This window comes from Hevea brasiliensis, chromosome 17, assembly GCF_030052815.1.
Source record: "Hevea brasiliensis isolate MT/VB/25A 57/8 chromosome 17, ASM3005281v1, whole genome shotgun sequence".
NCBI classification, from domain to species: domain Eukaryota; kingdom Viridiplantae; phylum Streptophyta; class Magnoliopsida; order Malpighiales; family Euphorbiaceae; genus Hevea; species Hevea brasiliensis.
Genome location: NC_079509.1, coordinates 7,442,155 through 7,463,408, shown reverse-complemented (window position 1 = coordinate 7,463,408; position 21,254 = coordinate 7,442,155). Strand labels below are relative to the sequence as shown.

Sequence of the window (21,254 nt, the reverse complement as noted above, 5' to 3'; positions counted from 1 at the left end):
CATCCGCCAATCTTCCTAGAGAACATTGACAAAAAAAAAAAAAAATCTTCCTAGAGAACAATTTTACTTTGTTTTTTTTTTTCTTGGGTTTGGTTACTATGATTTGATATTGCTATTTTCATTATGTTATGAGCATATGGACAAATGAAGCAATCCCCACCAAAATGAAACTTGATATTAGTTTGTTACTATTTTTTAATGTTCACAATATATTTTGTTAATTAATTTTTAAAACAGTTAAGCAGTATGCAATGTGATTAGAAGAAAGCTGCAATAAGTTTAGAAAATGTTTTATATTTATATAGGAATTTTGAAAGACAAATGGTGAAATTAATTCTTTTAAATAGCTCTATCTTTAGCTGCATAAAAATCATGGAACTAATTGGAGGATTGCTATAGCTTTTCTCCCTCGAGTGATGGACTTCCAATTTTAAGCTTCTTACTCTTTCTTGCAGTGGGTGAATCATCTTCAGCACTCCATAACAATCGGTTCTGCATCAAATCTAGCAGCCGAGACTGTAAATGCTTGTTTATTTCCATGACATGTTTTGTCATTCTTGTAGCCCACATCCGGTTGTCTATGCTTGTTTCTAACTTCATCTGCAGGGCTGCAGGTGTATGTGCTTCCTGCTTACATACCAACAGGAAATTTAGATTATATGTATTCCTGCTTGTGCAAATAGCAGTATGCAGAGAAATAAAGTATAAACTAATATATATTTGTGCTTAATTTCTGCAATATTTTTCAATCATCAATCACAATTGAGGCATCAACTAACTGCATTTAGCAACTTCTAATCTTCCTTTTGTGTAAGAATGCATATAACAGGCCATTTAGCTTTGCATGCATATTGTCTGTCTAGCCTATGGGAGAAGAGAGAAAGAGAAAGACCTCCATCTCAAATATTTGGTGGTTCAATGAATTGGTTCTGAAATCCAAAGAGGTTTGATGGTCCTTCAGGGAAGAACACGAGTGAAGGAGAGCGACTGTTCCCTTGGATGAGTTCGCTTCTGGCTGAGGACACTTTTCCAGCAAAGAAAGACGGATCTGATAGGGAACTCTTTGATGGTTTGATGAAGTAAGCAGTGAAGAATGCGGAATCAATGCAAGATTAGTTACTGCCCCTGCTTCAGATGCACACGAGATTTTTGGTAAGAGATGATCAAGATAAAAATTTCTCACATTCTCTTGCTTTCTGTTAATTAAACTTGCGCTAGTGCTAAACAAAGTATTGAGATGTATATATTTCTAAAAACAAAGGCACTTCTCTTCATATCAACACAGCATAATTATAACAAAAGAATGGATAGTCCTTGAAATTTATAGTCAAGAAATATTACAATTACCTTTTTGGTAGTTAAATCTTCGTATAGTCACCCAACTAATAGCATCCCAGAGGCGGACAGTACCATCCTCAGATGCTGATATAAGACCTAATGTACTGAAGGCCAATGCCGTTATCGATCCTCTGCATGGAAGCAGGAATTCTGTTAATATGTTATATTATTATTTGGCCAAAATATAATCAACATGCTCCACTGCTTGGTGCAAAATGTAATACTATCCATCAAATTATGAAAGGTAAGTAAAAGTGTAACTTGGGCAAGTAGATCACCAGCAAAATTCGGACATTTTTGTAATGTTTAATCTATCAGAAAATGCAACAGCACACTTCAAAAACTGGAAAGGAGTGGGATGCTTAATTACTTCTAAAACTGATATATGGACTTATACAGTAACCTCAGATTGAAAGAATCATATCCAGGTTCACATTTTCTTCTTCCACTTTTACAATTCCACTACAATGTATATGTACTTGAGTTCATTCTCAATCAGATTTCAAGTAACTTTATGCATCATACATTAGACATTACTTGTGTCCTTCTAGCACGAACAGTTGATCTTCTGCAACAACAAAAGGATCATCCACTAGTCCAATGTTAAGCACACTAACAAATATTCTTCCATCTATACTTCCACCAAGCAGAAATCGCTCTGCTGGATGAAGGACGATCGCAGTTATCCCCAGTGGATGTTCTTGAGTTTGTATAAGCCTACCTGAAACCAGGTCCCAAGCCTACAAAAAGGGGGAAGAATGTCCACTTTTGTAAGAATTTTAATGATAAAGATATAGCTTGGGAATATAGTGTAAACATGTCTATTAACCTTGCAGGTACCGTCCAGAGAGCTTGATATAAAAGTTGAGTTTGCGCTGGATGTTGTTAACAGACCACTTATGGAGGACCTATGCTCGGATGAGTAGTGTAACAACGAAGGTGAGCTTTCCAAATTCTCCATATCCAGCAAACTTCCATATTATTGGTAATAAAAAGAAAATTTCAATCACAGGGTTTGGTTGGTTCTTAAATATTTCTTTACCAGATAAAACTTAAACTGAGCTGAGGGTGAAAGATTCAGTCTTTTTTTACCTAACCATAGACCACACGCAGATCATACCATCATCTGAACCTGAAATAAGAACAGAGTCATCATTGGAAAATGCCATGCACTTCAAAGACTTATGATGTGCGCGCCATGTTTTGAGCAGTCTTCCATTAGCAACCTACATGTCATCTGAATCTTATTAGAAACCATTGTTTGGATAATGTTTAGATCATCATGAGTATCTGAAACTGAAGTTCTTATTGTTTGCATATATATTTTGACATCTAAACCAGCCAATATCACATGAAGATGATATTCGACCCAAGAAAGCACTTGGCTACTAACCTCCCAAATATAAACATTTCCCGAAGGAGCACCGCCCGCAAGATACACTCCATCCATGGTGCAAGAAATCGGCCCAATGGCTTCAATAGGGTAGCTCCGAAGTGGTGATTGTGACTGAAAATTGAAAAGATAAAACGAATCAGAACTTTATGCCAACAAATTCTAATTCCAGATAGGTTGCTTGGTAATTTTGGTGTTCTCCGGTTAACAAACAGGGTAATCATCTCCAAAATTTGACACAAGCAGAAGCTTCATTTTAAAATCAATCACTAAAAACTTAATTTGCCCCGACCAAGAAGCAAGAATCAAGCGTACTCTGATTGATAATCGTGAAAACAACTCTCTGTTTCGTGTACCGCATGAATAAAGAATCATAATAACAATTTACCAAGATTCAATTCCAGATGAATAATCATAGAAACAATTCTTCGGCGAGAGCCCAGCAGAGATTATAGAGCACTCCGTTGACTAACCAAAATTATACGAAAGCAAATATCAAATTATACAAGGAATTAATTAAATCAAAGGAAGTTTGAGGGTATTACTGTTACCTTTTTCAAGGGCCAGGTGAATATAGCCCCACCACCAACAGATCCATGCTTGTTAACCTGAGAAGCTACAAGAAACTGGTTTCCCAAGCACAATAACCCATGAGGTGGGGAAGCACAAGTCGGAATGTGCAAGAGAGGATCTCCAGTTCGTATATCCCATATTGCTATCCCTGTCCCCATACTCCTATCACTGCATGCCACCAAAGCCTCTCCCCCGTTTCCCATCTCTCTCTCTATCCGTATCGCAGAAACAGAAAGACGCATGTGCGTATGTATGGAGTGTGTTGGTGAAGTTGTGCATGCAGAGCAGAGAGTGGCTTTAAAGGGATTGTGTGCTTGTGAAAGAGACAAAGGTCGTTGGGCAGATTGTATCTTTCGCCCATAATTATATTGATTGAGCAGGAAAGGAAGGTTCAGCTCGTTAGGCAAGTGTATTGCATGCAACTACTCAACACATCACGTATGCCCAATTGTGGGCGCATGCTATGGGTCCACGATATAAAAAATTCCATATAATAAAAATAATAAAATTTATTTTTAAATTTAAAAATATAATATAAAACTTTTTAAATTTTAAAGTTTTGCACAGTCTTTGTGACTTTTAATAGCTCATTCATATGTAACGCTTTTATGTAGATAATTTATAATGGTATTACAGGTATAATTTTCTCCATATATTAATCATGGAATAATAGTAGTATTACTGGATAATGTAGCACTGTATAAATAATAATTTATTAAAAAAAATTGTTGTAAAAAAATAATAATAATTATCTATATTATTAACACTCTAAATTATATACATTAACATGTTACTTCTAAATTTAAAAAGGGTTTATCATATAAAATTTTAAAATTCAAAAATATTATATTATAGTTTTAAATTTAGAAATAATTCTGTCACACTTTTAAAATAAATTTCAAAGATAACTCATAAAATTTATTGCAAAACATCCATATAAAAAGGTTTTAGTTAATTAAAATATAATGCTATTTTATTAAATTCAAAATAAATTGGCAACATTTATAAAAACTTTGCCATTGGATTTGAAATTTTTTATTTTTAATTAAAAAAACTCGGCATAAAAATATTTTTTTAAAATAAAATAATTTGTTTTCATCACTAAGCTTTTTTTTTTTTTTTTTAATTCACACGATTTTCCTTTTTGGCATAAAAAAGATGAAACATGAGTTTTGGCTTTCTTTTATTTTATACAAGTTTTATCTTATATAAAAAATAAACTTAATAATTATTAAATAAATATTCACATCAAAACTATAAAATTAATTAATATATACAACAAACATGTAAATTTAAATATAAATATTTAATTTAATAATTATTAAATTTATTTTTACTATTTTTCCTATGTTCAATTTTTTTAATAAAATTTTAATTTTATCATATTAAATAATGTTTGATACAATGTAATCAAAATTGTAATATGATTATAATTTTATTGTATATTTAATTATATTATTTAATAATAAAAAATTAATATAAATAATAATTATATAATATAATTAATTATTATATTTAAAATAATAAATACATAATAATAAATATAATTATGATTAATTATTTTTATTTTTTACTTATTTTTTATAACACCATCATTTAAATTATGGCTGCCACCCTGTTGTCCTGTTGTCATAATCATTATCATTATTCTCGTCATTTGTCTATCACCTTTATCACCACTCAACTTTATTAATGCCTTTACTGTTATCATCACCGCTGAATCACTATCATGGTTACCTAATTAATATAACCATCACTATTTTTATTTCGCCACTGTCATCATTATTATTATTATTTAATTATCATTATCATTATAATTATTATTAATTATTTATTATTAATATTATAAATAAATTAAATATTAAAATAAAAATTATATTTATATTATATTATTTATATTTTTTAAATTTATAAATAATTACATTATTTTATTATATTAATAATTAAATTGCATAACTTTATGCTAACCAAAAGTAGCCAAAATGCATATCAACGTGGCTCCAATGAGGACAAAATCCAAACAGATCCACCTCAGAAGCACCGGCAATCCGGCATTGTTATCGCTCCTCAGTCGTCACCCGTCACTCATCAGTGAACACTTGAACACAGTACTCTTCCGTCTCATCGTAGATTCCATCCCTGACTGTGCACTATCTCACTAACAAGTACTGAAGCCGCATAATACCCAGATTCTCCTTTAGCTCCACGCACTCGCTATCCAGATCCCAAAGATTTCCGCTTTGCATCAATATCCCAACAATGGGCGGTAAATCCTATGTTTCTTTGTTTGCTTTGGTTTTCTCTGAAAAGGGTTTCTCATGATCGTATTTCTCGCACTTCGTATTTCTGTCACTTTCTGATAAGAAATTGGTGGTGATGATGCCACAGGTACGAAATCGGCTTGCCATAGTTCCAGTATGTGGCTGTCTCCTAACCCTAGTAAGAGATGGGGCGAGCTTTTCTTTCTTTGCTATACTCCTTTCTGGCTTACTCTCTGTCTGGGCATTGTGGTCCCCTACAAACTCTACGAGGTAAGCTATGTTTGTTCATAGAAAATTATTAGAAAAGTTGATTTGAGAGAGCAATGCAGGTTTCATTGCTGTTTAATTTGAGCTGGATTTATGCAAAAGGAATTCACAAAAAAAGAGTAATTATGCTGCTAATGGACTTTTCATCTCACTCTTACATGCTAACATTCTCACGCAAACGCGATAGATCACGCGCTAAAAGAAGTGGCTTGCGTAACCTTCATTCTGAAAGTATCTTTGTTGTTGCTGGCAGAGCTTTACGGAATTGGAGTATTTGCTTCTCGCTATGGTTTCGGCAGTTCCTTCTTTCTTGATACCAATGATATTTGTTGGAAAGGTAAATTTATAATTTAGTTTTCTTTTTCTTTGGGAACAGTTCTGCAATCCAATTCTAAAAAGTTCCTTTTTTTATTTTCTTTTTAGATTTTTATTTTCTTTGCTTACTCGTTCAGTGTTTTTGCAGGCTGATAGTGGCTTGAGGTGGAAGGACCGTTATTGGGTCAAGGCAAGCGTTTTCTTCCGTATAACATTCTAATTTCTACATTTGCAGTTATGGAACTTCATTTTTGATTTTGCATCATTTTGGTTTCCATTTATTAACTATTCAGTCATATTGTGCCTTCATTTTCATTATTTGTGAATTGTGAGTATTACCTTTTTCTTATAAATGACCTTGTAAGCATGCCTAGCTCTCGTCAATTTCTATTGAAGTTCTTTAATTATCCTATGTTTCTTTTTCATCCAGGATGTTTGTGGCAGTTACTAATTTTTTATCCTATTTTTCTTCCATTATGCTACGAATTTTTTCAGGGTTGATTATATAGTAGTGTGAATTCAAACTCTACTCTTTGCTTTAGTTAACCTGGTTAATTCTTTGTGACCATAAAGGCCAAAATGTATAACTGTGTAAAGATACAGGTTTTAGAGCACAAATGAGTAGTTGAGTACTGGCATTAACAATTGCATAAAATTTTGGTAAGGGGAAATGCTTAAATGGTTGATGGGATTCCTGGGATCTTTGTAGGTACATATTTATTTTCCTTAATTGTGCCTATTTTAGCAAAGTTAGTTCTCATCTTTTAACTATTTCACTATCCTTTAGGCTTCCTTTGAAATAAATCATCTGCAAGGAAAAAAAAAAATTGAATTCTCACACAATAATGCTTGATTTTCTATTTCTTTTAAAATGATTTTTTTTTTAAATTAAAAAGAATTGAATTCTTTCATTCCAAATACAAGAATTGACAAAAAAGAAATCAATTGAATTGAACTACTCTAAAAGTCTAGTTTTCAAACAAGTGGTTAGTGAATGTGAACTTTAAAAATAAAAATTAATACTTGGGCTTAGCTGCTTATAACATAATTTTCCTATGAATTTTTTCATTCCAAATATGAGAATTGACAAAAATAAATAAATAAATAAATAAATTGAAAGGCTATTTGCCTTAATTGTGAACTTATTCTTGTGGCAGGCCAGCCTGTGGATAATCATTTTCAGCTATGTTGGAAATTACTTTTGGACACACTATTTCTTTACAGTTTTGGGAGCTTCTTATACATTTCCATCATGGAAGATGAATGATGTAAGCTATAAAGCAAGAAACTCTACTGTTAATCTACATTGTATCCTGTGTGCTCATTTTGTTCTACTATTTTGTATAGGTACCCCACACAACTTTCCTTCTTACACATGTTTGCTTCCTGTTTTACCATGTCGCCTCAAATATGACACTTCGCAGACTACGGCATGCTATTGCTGACTTACCAGATAAACTTCAGTGGGTTACTGAGGCAGCATGGATTTTGGCTCTTGCATATTTTATAGCATACCTGGAGACTATAGCCATTTCTAATGTATGTGCTAACTTGGTTCTTAGTCTACGTTATTATTTAGAACTTTTTTTTATCTAACCATAAAAGAAGCACATTTCAGGCTAATATATAGATTGGCCAATAGAGAATATGCTCTGTTTTATATCGCCGGGGCTTTAGTTTTATCTCTTAATAGTCATGAAGCTCCTTGATTTGTGGCATGAGCTTATAGAAAGCTAACCCTAGTGCTCATTGTCCTCATTTTGTTATGTTCCTTTTTTTTTTTCTCTTTTGGGTGATAGGGGGTGGTTTCCATCCTTAACTAGATGTGTGGATTTTTTTTAGATTTCATTTTATACGATGCTATGCACAGTCTTTGTAGTTGGTGTAATTCATAACAATTCTGGTTTTCTGTAAAATTACTACCACTCTTGAAGTCTTAACTGTGCAACTTGTTGCTAACATGTGAATTAAGGCATCATTTGTATCACGGAAAATAAATTATATGTGGAAAATGTTTTTCATGACAATTGTGTTATAATAAAATGTTTTCCATTGTTTAGTTGCTATGTTTAACGAATAATATGTGTTTATGCCATGCCTGTATGAGTGTTTTTACATTTTAATAAAATTGTCAAAGTCCATGAAATGGCTTATTCTTTTCAAAAGAAGAAGTTATTTTCTTAAACATGACTTAATTTTCCTTTTGAGAAAAAAAATTTTTTTTCCATTGATTCATTTTTCTAAACACTGGAAAATGCGAAAAATATTTTCCACAAAACAAACGCAATCTAAGGCATTGACAAACGTTATGTTTTGAATGTGTGCAGTTTCCTTACTATGAATTTGTGGACCGGGCTTCCATGTACAAAGTTGGTTCCTTGTTTTATGCCATCTACTTCATTGTAAGCTTCCCAATGTTTCTGAGGTAAGAAGTAAACCTACTAAGAAATTTTGAATATCTGGTCATTTCTGTAGCTTGTAATGCCTTTCGGTATGCTAATATCAGTTGCATTGTAGGATATGCATGATAACTATTGACACTACATACATGTGTTAATTTGTGGAAATTATGGAATGATATTCTCAGCTTAATCTGCTTCAGCTCATGGTAAAATTTGTAATGTTGTGTTCGTGCAGTTAGTGATGTTACATGGTCCCTTTGTACTGTATTTATTGGTGTTAAAAAGGATGGTTCATGATATTTTTTTTTTCTTTCTTTAAAAAACACAATGATAAGAAAACATCAAGTTGAAAAAAGGAAAATGGAATGATTGGAGTAAAGAGGTAGTCTGACTCTTTCTTTTGGGATTCACTGATGCACACAGGATCGATGAGAAACCTGGTGACCTGTGGGACTTACCAAGAGTGGCTGTCGATGCTCTGGGTGCTGCAATGTTGGTAACAATAATACTTGACTTGTGGAGGATCTTTCTTGGACCCATTGTTCCACAACGCGATGCAAAACAATGCCTTCAACAAGGACTGCCATGGTTTCATGGACATGCCAATGAAACTTGATTACTGTAACTCACTGTGGAAGTTTCCTGCTCTTGATGTTGTAAATTTAACTGTAACTTGCTAATTTATATGAGACCAGTGGCTATTTCCATATCATGGATGCTTCAGCTTAGGCTTGCTTGCCCTGAAATTTACAGCAGTAATTTTCATGACTGATGTTTTGTCCAATTAATAATTTTTCATGTTTGTTAATCAGCTCTTATTGGTAAACTAATTACGTGAGATCAAAGTTGTGAATTTCTTGTGTTATTCTAACTTTTAAGATTGTTGACAAAAATATATTTTTAAATTAAAAATGATTTAAAAATAAATTTAATTAATAATAAAATTTAAAGTAATTACATAATTTGTTTTAAATTATTTTTTAATTATATCTAAAATAATATTTTTTAATAAAAATACTTTTTTATCACCCAACCTCAACCCAAAAAAAAACTAAAGAATCCCATGTAGCTTAAAATAATTTTAATATATAAAAATATTTTTAATCTATAAATTTTAAATTTAATGTATAAAAATAAAATAATATTTTAAATTTATTATCAATTTTTTTTTAATATTTTTTTGCCAACTAAACATTTTATCTCAAATTTTTTAATAAAAATTTCATAATATAATATAAATATTGATTAAAAATATAAAATAATTTGATATATGATAAATATATTAAAGAAATATAATAATTGAAATATTATCTTTATTTAGTAATATTAATATTATTTTAAAAATATTTTAATATTAATATATTATAATTTATTTAATAATAATGATGGCTTATTATAGTATTATAAAATAATCATTAAATAATTTATAATTTATATATACATAATTAAATAATTAATGACTTAATTATAATTTAAGGTAATTGAATACCTAATTAATAAAAAATAGAGAAAATTCAACAAAATTAAATAAATTATATATATATAATTTAAAAATTTTTCTAAACAATAATAGAAGATTAATATTAATCATTTATGGATAAACTATAATTTAATCTATAAGATTTACTTAAAACTTAATCCCCTATAACTTTAAAATCAAATAATTTAGTTTATGATATTTTAATAAACCTATAAATAAGTCCATACAATTAAAATTTTAGTTAAGTTATCATTAATTCTAATTAAAATAACTAAAATGCTCTTAATTTTATTTTTAATATGAAAATAATTTAATTTTTGAGATTTTATTTTAGAGACAATTTAATTTTAAAATTTGATTAAACTTACTGCTTAATTCACGTAATTTTAATGTCAAGTAATTCAGCATTGACATTTTAATAAACTTATAAGTTAATTTCTATTATTAAAATTATCATTAATTTTTTTATTAAATTTAGTAAAAAAAAAAAGGCTAAAATGCCTTTAACTCAATCTATAATCCAAAAAATAATTTAGCCCTAATATAAATCAAACTTTATTAAATATGTAAAGGGTGCTCGATATGATTACTTTTTATAATATAATTTTTAATTATTTTATTAATTTTAAAATGTATAATTTTAAAATTTTTATAATTAAATAAAATATTAAAAATTTTAAAAAAATTAAATAAGAAAATTATAATATTTTAATAATTAAATAAATATTAATTAAATATTTTTAATATTTTTAATCATTTATTCATAAAAATTAAAGTAACACTGATAATAAAAATACTTAAAAAAATAAAAATAAAATTAAATAAAAAATATAATTAATTATTTAACATAAAAAATAATATTACTATATAATTATAAAACATAACAATCTCTATATAATAAATATTATCCGGCAACACTGAAGAAAAAAAAATCCATATAAGAATAGCAAGAAAAACTTAGTTGCCTGTTTTATATGGGTAGATATATGTGAAACAATATTTTAACATAAAATTATCAGGAGAATAATGTCAATGTGAAAAAATTTGGAGCACGCGTGTGGAAATTTGAGCACGCACGTGCGAGCTTCCTATCATTACCCTCCTGAAGCACGGAGATATAGTCCTGAGAAATGATAAGAAAGATATTTTATTTCTCAACCTTATAGTGAAAAGCCCTTGGCTTTACTAACTCGCTCGATTTCCCGCTCCAAGAAGCTCACTCATTCTTGTAAATCCTAAACCTAAACCTTCTTCCTAAATCCAATTCCCAGTTTCTAATCTCTGCAACTCTAAACATATGCAGTTAGGGGTTTTGGGGCTATCCTATTCCTTATACTTTGGGTCTACATGCTTTGCTGCTTGTAGACACAAAGACTTGCAAAATATGGCCGCCTTTAGTACTATCTCGCTGTGCCCGTATAGCCTTTGGCGCCGCCCGAGCCCGAGGAAGTATTCCATTTCGTGCTCTGACGGTTCTCCTACATCAATAGGTGCGTGCAGTACTAAAGCTTCAGAGCATATGACTTTAATTGTTACATTTAGTTGTTCTTTTATTTGCATCCTTAAGATTGGTGTAAAATAAAATGAAGGAATAGTCTGAGAAAAGAAAGTGAAATTTTGGAGCTCCAGAGTTTATGTTGTTTTAGTACGTGAACAAAGTGGAAAACTTGACTTGAAGTAAGACTAACAGTTTTTTTTAGGTCAGTGGAGAAGTGGAGTGCTGGCTTTCGTGTAATGGGTTTCTTAGAAAAGAGATTTATGGGGTTTTAAGCATGTGGTTTATTCTGTCAAGCTTGTTTAGTATGCTATAGAGCTTATAGTTAATACCTAGATATTAGAAAGTCTCATGTTTGGAAGATTTGGATTGGAAGGTCTTGTTTATTCGGGCTCTTCAACTGTTATAGGTGGAGCTGTCCTAAAAAATTGGTTGCATTCTTAATTTTATTGGTTGTTTTGATCCTATATGTTCTTTCTAAAATGAAAAGGAAAGGAACGTAACCTATTGTGTTGGGTTATATTGGGGGAGGTTTAGCTCTAGTGTGTGTCAAACAATGGGAAGTTTAAGATAGAAACTGAGCATAGCCTAACATAATCCCATTAGAAGCTATTAACGTAAATATATAGGGTTTTTTAATCATTTAAGAAGGTTGAGAGGACAAAGAGGTGTACCAATCTAAACTTAATGTATGAGCTTGTCTACAAGTTGACTTGAGCTTGAATCTGTATAGTTGTAGGTCAGAAACCTCCCAAGTCAGAATGTTCTGATATATCTTTTCTTTTTGTTCACCAGTGAATTTTTATATTAGAATCTACAGGCCGTAGGCACCCCTTAACACCATTATGTTTTAAGTGTTGAAATTTTCAATTATTTTGGTGCATTAATAACTCATTTTAACTGGGTAAGATATTGATTTTCTGCTGACTTGTATCCTCATCTTTGAGTTTCTTGCCTCATTGTTGTTTTTCAAATATCTGCTCTTTTCTTTTTTTTTTTTTTTTAGTTTTTCATTTTGGCCTTTCCAGTATCATAAAAATAGTTCCTACTAGGAATTTAGTTTTCATGATTGTTGTGCTATCTTGGCTCATTCTAGGCAGTCATGGTTCCAAAGCACCACGTAAAAGATCAGGAAGATTGGAAGGGGCTGGGAAAAGTATGGAGGATTCTGTTCAACGTAAGATGGAACAATTTTATGAAGGGTCTAATGGCCCACCAATCCGTATTGTTCCTATTGGTGGCCTAGGTGAGATTGGGATGAATTGCATGCTTGTTGGGAATCACGATCGCTACATACTAATTGATGCTGGTGTTATGTTTCCTGAGTAAGTTTTTAACTCATCTTTTGTTTCTTTGATATTGATGTTTAATGCATGCATATCTGCCAAGTAGATAATCATTTCATTACTGCTTCATTTCCTTCATCAATAATTTAACAATTTTCTAGCTTTTGCATGAATTATATAGGGGATCAAATATGTGTAATAGAATGTGTTAGTGAATACTCATACTTCCACAAATCACACCTTGAGGTATTCACTTATGTGAAAGCACTGGAAATTGCTGTTTCTTTTGTATGCATGATTAATAGCCATGTTGCTGAAACTACTGTCATCTGATTTGCTGACATTGTAATATTTGTACAACCTGTTTTTCAGCTATGATGAGCTTGGAGTCCAAAAAATTATACCTGATACGACATTTATAAAAAGATGGAGCCACAAAATTGAAGCTGTTGTTATAACTCATGGACACGAAGATCACATTGGTGCGTTGCCTTGGGTAAAGTTTCCTTCTACTTCTTGCGAATTGCATTTTGACTTGATACTGCAAAATGAAATACTTGTCTATGAAGTCTGTTAACTCAATTATTGTTTCTGTTGTTAACACCTGTTCTTTAGTTTCTGTCATGGTGTGGTCTCATAAGTCATAAATTCTGTTATTGATAATTTGAGAGGCAAGTTGAGCCAACAATTATTATTTGGCAAGTTGAGCCAACAATTATTATTTGGTAGAGAAGAAGCTGTACTAGTACCTTGGCTGATGGCTGGGGGCAGCTTGGGCCATCAACTTGGGATGGCCAAGGTGTATAAGTAGTTGAAAATCAACATGATTGGAAAGGAGCAGCAATTGTCAAAATATAAATAGTTTTTTGGGGCTAGTATTTGATTCTTCAAAATTAATCTTATTTTTGATGGAGAACATTAAGTTCAAGACTTTAGTTGGGTTATTAAGTTCAGTCCCTGCTGATGGCTGTTTTCATGGGCACATAATTGTATTCAACACATATTTGCAGCCTTCTTAAGGGATTGGCTTGGTGCATTGATAATTTGCTATTGGCTTGTTGTGGCATTGCTGCATTAGTAGATGGATTTGCTTATCTTCATTGTGGAGCACGTTCCCTATGGCTTCCACGTCACACTTTTGCAGTTAATGCAGAGCACGTTCCCTATGGCTTCCATGTCACACCTTCGCAGTTAATGCGTGTTTGGTAGGATGTAATTGAGCATAATGGAATGTAATCGAACAAAAATTCAACAGAAAAATAAACAAAATTCATTTCATTACATTACATTAAACTACGTCATACCAAACGTGCACTTATTTCTCTTGAAATGGTATTTGACAATTGGACTAAGTGGAGGTTCCCCCACATCCTTCCCAACCACCACCCCTCTCTCTCCCCCCCCACCCCCCCCCCCCAACCGGGCTCCTCTCCTCCCTTTTTGGGTGAGGAACCCTGGCTCACTAAGTGTTGTTAAAACACTGGTGATTGAGAAGAATTGGTTCAAGGATGAGAGATGAAACTGGGAAATCACAAATCAAGATTTATCTTGGCTTTTAAATTTGATAGTTAGGTTTTTAGTTGATTTATCATTTTTCTGGAAGTTTTCAGTCTTCTAGGCCACATCATTGAGCTCAATCATGCATGATTATTTCAAATATTTCTTCTCATCTGAGCTCAATCACGCTTGGTTATTTTAAATACTTCTTCTCATCTGATTTCAAGCATTTTGCTCTTTGTTTATTTATTTATTCAACACTCACAATGATCCTCTTACTGTCCAAGCAGGTTATCCCAGCTCTGGATTCCCGTACTCCAATATATGCATCATCTTTTACAATGGAGGTACATGGGTGCTACTTTTACATGCATGCTTATGACGCTTAATTTTGTCAACTTGAGCATATATAATAATATGTACAGATATGTGATACATTGTTATGCAATCTTCCTCAATCCACAAACTAGCATGTCTAGCTCCTTTTATGATTTTTCTAATAGGTGCTAAGAAACTAACTCATATATTGATTTGACTTTTCAATTATATTGATATTAACCCAAGTATTCTTTTAATAGAAAAAAAGCCAAGTAAGCAAAGCAAGTTCAAGTACTGTTCTGAATTTATGAACACTTGAATGGAAGGTCTTCTCTTTGATGTGGTTGAAGATGATTTTTTATATACTTATTAATTTTTTTCAACAGTTGATCAAAAAGCGTTTGAAGGAGAATGGGATTTTTGTTTATTCTAGACTTAAGGTGTTTAGAACAAGGAAGAAATTCATAGCTGGGCCTTTTGAAGTAGAGCCAATCAGGGTGACTCATTCTATTCCTGATTGTTGTGGACTGGTACTTCGCTGTGATGATGGTACAATTCTTCATACTGGGGACTGGAAGGTAAGCTTATGGATTGATGCATCTTCTTTTCTATTTCACTTCAAAAGCCACTTAAGAAGGTATGCACTTGCAGATTGATGAATCACCATTGGATGGGAAAGTTTTTGATCGTGAAGCATTAGAGGAACTTTCAAAAGAAGGAGTAACACTAGTAAGCCTTCTGGATTTATTTACCATGTGATCAGCTTGTCATATTCACATGGTTTATATGATCTCTGTTTTTGTGCTGAAAGATTGGATGAAAGCAGTCTCATATATAGTCTACTTGACTGACTGACATAGTGACATCTGTTTCTTGATAACAGATAATGACCATGGGAAAAACTGACTATTCTTGACAGTCTAATAAAACATTGCAGTGGAGAAAAAAATGCCAAAGCACACAGTGTCATTTCTTTTGATATTGAAAACCATTTTACGTATTTTGAATATATGTATATATATATTTTTTGAAATTTTGAGTTGAAGTCTGGCATCTGATGCTGTGACTTTATTTTCTTTGGTTATTCATTTGAGAGATTATTCACGTGCCTACTTCTTAAACTCTCTTTCCCCTTTATTTGTTAATTTTTAATTTTAAATAGCTTTTATGCTTCTTTGATCAGCATTATTTATTATAGATGCATTATAAATTTATTTCTTTTATTAAAGTTGTTCGTAAAGAACAGGCAATGTGAAATGTAATTAATGTACACCCCTGTTCAGATGATGAGTGACTCAACAAATGTACTGTCACCTGGAAGGACAATTAGCGAAAGTGTGGTGGCAGATGCACTGACAAGACGTATTTCAGCTGCTAAAGGAAGGGTCATTACTACTCAATTTGCATCAAATATACACCGCCTTGGAAGTGTGAAAGCTGCTGCTGATTTGACTGGTAGAAAATTGGTATGTACACTCTGGTTTGTTCTTTTCTCTAGTGTATTTGTAACCCCATTTTTGAGAACATAACACACTTTGGTTTAAGAATATAGAATACATGCCGTGGCAATTGTGATATTGTGATCATTTTGTTAGGCGTTTGTCGGCATGTCCTTAAGGACTTATTTGGATGCAGCATGGAAGGATGGAAAGGCACCAATTGATCCATCCACTCTGGTATTAACACTTCAGAATTTTCTTGCCTTATTGCCTGTTTCTCTATTACTTGTTTAGATTTTAAGCTTTTGGTTTATTTCTTCTCTTCATTTCCTTGGTTTATTGTTAATTGTGTCTAGTATTTAGCTGATTGTGCTACGCATTGTGCTATACAGCATTAATTAATAATTGACTCATGAAATGTTTCTTTTAAAATCTTATTGTTTTGGATCTGTCTACTAAAGATTGATATATTTCATAGGCTTTTGATCAATATTCAATAAATAAAAAAGTGATCCTTAAGTTCATTTGGCTCAGACATTTAGCATTCCTTGTATATACTATTTGTATGGTGTTTATTTCTGAGGCAGTGAATAACCATCATGGTTCACCAGAATGCTATGTTTACATTACCTTTCATCTTGTTCTCATGATCTCTTCTGCTTTACATTATATAGGTTAAAGTCGAAGATATTGATGCCTATGCTCCAAAGGATCTGCTGATTGTCACAACTGGATCTCAAGTAAGCTGATTTTATTCATCATTGTGCCATTTAACCAGCCATATGACTGTGCATGCTTTTGTGTCAGGCAGAGCCACGTGCTGCGTTGAATCTTGCATCATATGGCAGCAGTCATTCCTTCAAACTGAGCAAGGATGATGTAATTCTGTATTCAGCTAAGGTAACATGATATCTATTTTGTATTTTTGATAAAAGAATTTTCCTAATGGATTCATTCTTTTTATATTTTATTATAACTTGACATGTGTTGACAAATTAATTTATACATTCAATGGAGCGTCTACTGATTTAAGCATATACTCTCTTTCATGTTTTCCTTCTTGCTGGATGTGATTTATAGTTTTCTACTTTGTTGGGTCACTTGCTTTATATGGAATAAACCAAGGTGTGCTCAATCTTATGGTCGAGGTTTTTGCTTGATGGTACACTTACGACATTGTACGTACTATGCTGTAAGTGTTAGAAGTGCCAAATTTAATGTATGATGTTCAATGAAAATCTTACAAGAGAGCTGTGAAATGGGAATACGGTCAAAGATATTGATCAATATTTGTTCTTACTCCTCAATTTCATTATTGGGATTAAAAAAAAATGCACTTAGTTGGCCATTTTTGTAATGAATTTTAACAGTTTGAATTTGTCAAACTTTTCATTTTAGGCTTAAATATTTATGTTCCTTCAACTTTTTTGGTGACAATTGCTGTCTGATTTGTTGAAACATTTGTTTCTTCTATTTCCTTGCTTCTGCAAGTTTTTAGTCAGACATTTGGAATATGGTTGTTATTTTGGTAAATATTTAGTGTTTGTTGCTGATATTCTTTGAAATTAGTTATCTTTAGTGGTTTTATATTTCACATTCAGGTCATCCCTGGCAATGAATCTAGGGTGATGAAAATGCTGAACCGTATATCAGAGATTGGGTCAACTATAGTAATGGGTAAGAATGAACTGTTGCACACATCTGGCCATGGATATCGTGGAGAACTGGTAAGCTCTTTTATGCTTCTTCTCAAGATTTCATATAAAATTTTTGGCATCATATTACATCTTAATTTGATCCTGGCTTTAATAACTAGACATGGTTATTTCTGAGTGTTGCTAGATTTGGCCTTTATTTTGTTGAGAACTGCATAGAAGTCATTGCCACAACATTAGTCACTTGTTTAGAAATCTGGTGAATAAACTACACTGATTTCATGTCTGTTGATGTCTTTTTCACACATACTAACTCATAAACTCCATTTGCATCTTGATATTTCTCTCTTTGGTGGTTTCGAAATCATTTTATTGACTATCACTGGGCAAAGGTTATGTAGTTTGATGAGAATTATCTAAATATTAATCTAATTTATTCAGGAGGAGATACTTAGAATTGTGAAGCCGCAACATTTTCTTCCCATACATGGAGAACTCTTGTTCTTGAAAGAGCATGAATCGCTTGGGAAATCAACTGGCATTCGACATACTACAGTGAGTCAACTTCCCATAGTCATGGTTCATTGACATGTTGATAGCGATTATCTTAATTTGATATGATATGATATATTTGTAGTTTTTTTAACTAAATTACAGTCCATGCCATTTCAAGTTTCAACACTCGTCATGATCTGCTCATATATGGTAGCTTTAGTGTGTGTATTGCTCTCTTGGTTGAATATATACTAGCAACTGATTGAGCATCCAATTCAAGGCCTATTACCTGGGACTGTTATTTGACATGTGCAGAATACCTGCTATGATTGCAACTTTGGAATATGCATTGCTGACACTCTTTTTTCTAATATCACATTGATCTGGAATCTTCCATGCATACCAGAATGGGCCAAATCCCAATAGTCTCTCCCCATGAAATCTCGTCAGAGGGAATAGTGCACATTAGGCAGGGTATTTAGTTAAATGGCTTTAGCAGGTCATCTTTCTCCTTCCTTTTGCTGAAGATTCCACCACAATAGGGGAAGACTGCTCAATCTAATTGTATTGATGTATGACACTAGATATGCATACAAGTGGTTTATTATGCGCATGACACTATACGTGAGTTTGTTTTGGTGTTATAATTTGAAATTCTTTGAAATTACAAATTATGATATCGGTAAAAATTACTTATGATTTTTCAGGTTATTAAAAATGGAGAGATGCTTGGAGTTTCCCACTTAAGGAACAGAAGAGTTATATCTAATGGTTTTATTTCCCTTGGGAAAGAAAACTTGCAGGTTGTTTATACTTGAAGATTTCAATTTACAAGAATCCAATTTAGAAATATTCTATTAACTACAGTCTTGTCTATATTGCAGTTGATGTATAGTGATGGAGATAAAGCATTTGGCACATCCACCGAACTTTGCATCGATGAGAGACTAAGAATTGCAACAGACGGCATTATAGTGGTCAGGTAGAACATTTAGATCCACAGATGAGCCCACTTATCTTTGTTATTGTATTAATGTTGACTTTTCACTGTTATAGCATGGAAATTTTACGGCCACAAAATGCAGAGAGTCTCATTGAAAATACCATAAAAGGAAAAATAAGAATCACGACACGCTGCTTGTGGCTGGATAAAGGGAAGCTTTTAGATGCTCTCCATAAAGCTGCCCATGCTGCACTTTCGAGCTGTCCTGTGAATTGCCCTTTATCTCACATGGAAAAGACGGTATCTGAGGTTTTGAGGAAGATGGTAAGGAAGTATAGTGGTAAAAGGCCTGAAGTCATTGCCGTTGCCATGGAAAACCCAGATGGAGTTCTCTCTGATGAGATCAAAACAAGGCTATCTGGTAGCTCTCATGTTGGTGTTGGGATATCAGCATTGAAAAAAGTGGTTGATGGATATCCAAAAAGAAATCGCTCAAACAAGATGCAAGCAGAAAGCAATGGCTATATGCATTTAGATTACACGTCACAACAAAATATGGAAGGTTCTCTCTCTCTCTCTCTCTCTTGCTATATATATATATATATTTATATTGGTGGGTGCCCATACTCCTGTGAATTTGGGAGAATGTGTGCATCTGTATATTTGTTTGGGTTCATGACTTGTCTTATTGAGAAATTCTTCTCATATTTGAATGCATTTTGCTCTGTCTTCCCACCCATTGTATAAAGTAAGCTTTTTCTGGAAAGCATAATTTCAGCATGCATATAGATTGTTGTTATTACCCATGCTTTAATCTAGTATGTCATTGCTAGTGATTTTCATTTTTATTTTTAATTTTTTTCCTTCTTCACTTAAGCATGTGAATTAAGCACCATTTACACATTGTGCTCTTTTTTCCTGCATGGTAATCACACAGTTGATGATATTGAAGTTGGGAGACTACCACCCAATGAAGAGACCACTACTACAACTTCCAACTTGGCTGATGGAGTTCCCTCTGGCTCTGAGGATGAAGATGATTTCTGGAAATCATTCATTTCATCATCTTCACCCACTGACGATTCAGTTCAACAACATGAACATGTAAATGAGCTCAAGGAAGATGGTAATATGAGCAGTGATGATGACTCTTTGGCAATGCAAAGTTCTCGATCAAAGCCTTCCAAGAAGGTGAAAAGGAACAAATGGAAAACCGAGGAGGTGAAAAAGCTGATAAAAATGCGTGGGGATTTACATGATAGATTTAATGTTGTAAAGGGGCGAATGGCTCTCTGGGAAGAGCTATCTAATAACTTGATAGCTGAAGGAGTTGATCGAAGTCCTGGGCAATGCAAATCTTTGTGGGCATCCCTAGTTCAGAAATATGAGGTTCGTTCTTCCTCCTCTTTTTTTTTTTATTTTTTTTTATTTTTGGAATTTTGGTTTCATTTTAAATTTCCTCAATTTTTTTCAAAGTGAAAATATTGTTTGAATGTGTACATGTGTGTGTATATTTGTTCCCAACTCTGGCTGTTCAGTATGATGAGATATTTGAAGACTCTATTTGTACCTTTTTTATCATGTTGCTTTGTGACAATCACCTCTAGTATGAACAGGAAAGCACGAGTGACAACAAAAGCCGGGAAGGATGGCCCTATTTTGAAGACATGGATAAAATTTTCTCTGGCTTCGAGGCAACGTCAGCGAAATGATGACTCGGGTGACACAATCAATCAGCACATGAAGAGGGTTGCATCAAGTGTTTGGAAGAGCCTTCAACAGCATTGCTTGTCCACAGGGATGACTGGGGTCTGGTACACAATTGGCGCAGCCACTGCATAAGGGTTCGTACGTAAACAAGAAATATGGCTAATTTTGAAGCTGTAGGGCCACCACTGAATTATTTAATTAGATACACATTCAGTGATGAACAAGAAATGAAATTGGCACATGTAAAATGGTCATCTGATATATGGATATCATTTGATTATTGTGACTGGAATGTTTTGGTGTAGAGGATGTTATTTTGTATGTTCTTTTTTTCTTATTATTTGTTGCATTAAAAAAATTTTGTTGTGATGCAGCAATAAATGTGGC

At 32.7% G+C, this 21,254-nt stretch overlaps 3 protein-coding genes across 5 annotated transcripts; 2 read left to right on the top strand and 1 right to left on the bottom strand.

The window, feature by feature from the left end:
* Window positions 1-278: 278 nt before the first annotated feature.
* On the bottom strand, window positions 279-3,646 carry LOC110665270 (protein ROOT INITIATION DEFECTIVE 3). The gene is made up of 8 exons (XM_021825308.2): window positions 3,283-3,646; window positions 2,732-2,845; window positions 2,431-2,564; window positions 2,168-2,309; window positions 1,876-2,078; window positions 1,348-1,469; window positions 893-1,125; window positions 279-627 (listed from the first exon to the last, which is right to left on the bottom strand). The coding sequence occupies exons 1-8, from the start codon at window positions 3,544-3,546 to the stop codon at window positions 394-396; spliced, it is 1,446 nt and encodes a 481-aa protein (XP_021681000.2). The 5' UTR covers window positions 3,547-3,646; the 3' UTR covers window positions 279-393.
* Window positions 3,647-5,291: 1,645 nt separating this feature from the next.
* On the top strand, window positions 5,292-9,258 carry LOC110665271 (cycloeucalenol cycloisomerase). The gene is made up of 8 exons (XM_021825309.2): window positions 5,292-5,570; window positions 5,693-5,835; window positions 6,086-6,169; window positions 6,296-6,337; window positions 7,305-7,415; window positions 7,495-7,686; window positions 8,475-8,572; window positions 8,973-9,258. Exons 1-8 carry the CDS (start codon window positions 5,564-5,566, stop codon window positions 9,163-9,165), a joined length of 870 nt encoding a protein of 289 aa, XP_021681001.2. The 5' UTR covers window positions 5,292-5,563; the 3' UTR covers window positions 9,166-9,258.
* A 1,897-nt stretch (window positions 9,259-11,155) lies between these two features.
* LOC110665269 (ribonuclease J) lies at window positions 11,156-21,188 on the top strand. 3 transcript variants are annotated; one of them, XM_021825306.2, is made up of 17 exons: window positions 11,156-11,519; window positions 12,621-12,849; window positions 13,183-13,306; window positions 14,598-14,654; window positions 15,012-15,203; window positions 15,277-15,354; window positions 15,909-16,091; window positions 16,221-16,301; window positions 16,739-16,804; window positions 16,872-16,964; window positions 17,666-17,791; window positions 18,161-18,274; window positions 18,922-19,017; window positions 19,099-19,196; window positions 19,271-19,719; window positions 20,095-20,546; window positions 20,774-21,188. In XM_021825306.2, exons 1-17 carry the CDS (start codon window positions 11,327-11,329, stop codon window positions 20,867-20,869), a joined length of 2,727 nt encoding a protein of 908 aa, XP_021680998.2. In that variant the 5' UTR covers window positions 11,156-11,326; the 3' UTR covers window positions 20,870-21,188. The 3 variants fall into 3 exon arrangements, with proteins under 3 accessions (XP_021680998.2, XP_021680997.2, XP_021680999.2); XM_021825305.2 differs by having other exon boundaries at window positions 20,765-21,188; XM_021825307.2 differs by lacking the exon at window positions 11,156-11,519 and having other exon boundaries at window positions 12,706-12,849; window positions 13,183-13,292; window positions 20,765-21,188.
* The last annotated feature ends 66 nt before the right edge of the window (window positions 21,189-21,254 follow it).